We start from the raw sequence: 1,667 nt of genomic DNA on the forward strand, positions 1-1,667 counted from the left end.
CCGTTCCTGCCTTGCTCCGGCTCGCTGGCCATGCTGCGTAGTTTGCGTGACGCACCGCGAACACGTTTGTGGTCGCGCTTACTACGTGTGTTTTCGTGTCAATTTTCGGCGTTTTGAGTTCGTTCTCAGTGTGTGAAGCGTAATTTCATAACCTGGTTACTTTGTGAACGTATCAACAGTGGTGGGTTGGCCGCAAACGTAAGCATGGTAGCGTATTGTTCGGTGCCGCAGTGCCGGACGTATGCGGCCGAACCCTGCTTTGCACGTACAGGACGCTGCAGCCACGTCTCTTCCTTCAATGGTGACCTGAAGTTCGTGGGGATCCTTGTTGAGGCGGGAACTTTGCAGGACTAGTGCAGCCAGCGTAACGTCTTTCGCTCCCCGTTCCTTCACGCTACACACAACAACGTGCTTCGCCTCGAAGACAGCTTCGCCTTCTGTGAGCAGTCGCGAGGTCTCGAACTGCTTATCGATGAATTTCAGCACGCTGGAGAAAGGCAGGCTCACTGTAGACGGACAAAAAAAAAAGCACACGTTCCAATTGTAATTTTCCACGGCGAGGTCTTAACGAGAAGTAAACGTCATGTCTACATTCGCCCCGTAAGCACTGAAAACACGTTCTTACGTTGCCAACAAGGTGTCGCAAACCGTACGGCAGTGATCGTTAATCAGATCAGAGCGTAACTAAAATGAACAGTGGAAAGGAAATAGGCACTGGTGAACCCGAATTGCAGATCCTACGAGCACTTTTAAGCACGTGTGGCGAAGCAATTCGCTCACAGCTGCCGCGTTCATTGCCAGCGCCGTACGCGCGGCGAGATTACTACTCAGCGGCACGTTTCCGCCGCTGTTGCAAGGCGTGTTGTTTTCATTGCATACAGTACAGTCTGATACATGTCACGTCGCAAGTATTTCATCATGAATTTACGGCGTACCTTTCTCGACGTCCGTTGTGTCGTCCTCCATGGCGTCTGCAGTGGTAGCGGCTACCTAGGCGGGGTTGTGCCGCCGCCGGCACGCGACTCGTTTGGTCGCCCGAAGTGTCGCCGGGAACAAGCCAGTCGTTAATTACTTGCCCGTCAGTACGTTTAAATCAAAACCACAGAAGGCGGGTGGGTACGCGGCGGCCACAAGAAGAACACACTTTTTCGTGCGGTCGCCTATGCACGGAAAAACGTGGTCAAGCAGACGACGCAACGACCCGGCATCCCATGAGTGACGTCACTCGTAGGTGGCGCCACGGTATGTCCTCGAGGCCAATACGTCCCCGCGCACGCCCTGTAATATCCGTTTCTTGTTGTTGTGTCGGGGGGGGGGGGGGGGGGGGAGGAGGCCATTTTATATTCCCGCGCAGGGATGGTACTGCCCCTTTGTTCCTCTTGGGTGCAACAAAAGCCGACCCCCCACTCGTTTTCACTGAGGGGAGGGCGCAGTCGAGGTTACAGGGACGGGGGCAAAAGCTGAGGTGTGTATTTGAGAGGAGGGATTGTGAACACGAGTGCAAATAGCGCGGTTATTTTCAAAGGGGGATTCTTAGACTGGCAAAGGGCGTTCGGGTTGTTTCGTGGTCCTCCCACCGCAATGTCCGTGCACCGAAATGTCCGCACCGAAACGTCCTGCACCGACATGTCCTACACCGAAATGTCCGGATACCGGCTGGAGGGCCC

The 1,667-nt window shown here is 54.6% G+C and overlaps 1 protein-coding gene across 1 annotated transcript; it reads right to left on the reverse strand.

The window, feature by feature from the left end:
• On the reverse strand, positions 1 to 1,258 carry LOC144167415 (uncharacterized). Its single transcript, XM_077696684.1, has 2 exons — positions 936 to 1,258; positions 1 to 506 (listed from the first exon to the last, which is right to left on the reverse strand). Exons 1-2 carry the CDS (start codon positions 964 to 966, stop codon positions 157 to 159), a joined length of 381 nt encoding a protein of 126 aa, XP_077552810.1. The 5' UTR covers positions 967 to 1,258; the 3' UTR covers positions 1 to 156.
• Between the last annotated feature and the right edge of the window lie 409 nt (positions 1,259 to 1,667).

Source organism: Haemaphysalis longicornis, unplaced genomic scaffold (genome assembly GCF_048455015.1).
Source record: "Haemaphysalis longicornis isolate Haplotype H1 unplaced genomic scaffold, Haemaphysalis longicornis Haplotype H1 scaffold_2, whole genome shotgun sequence".
Lineage (NCBI taxonomy): Eukaryota > Metazoa > Arthropoda > Arachnida > Ixodida > Ixodidae > Haemaphysalis > Haemaphysalis longicornis.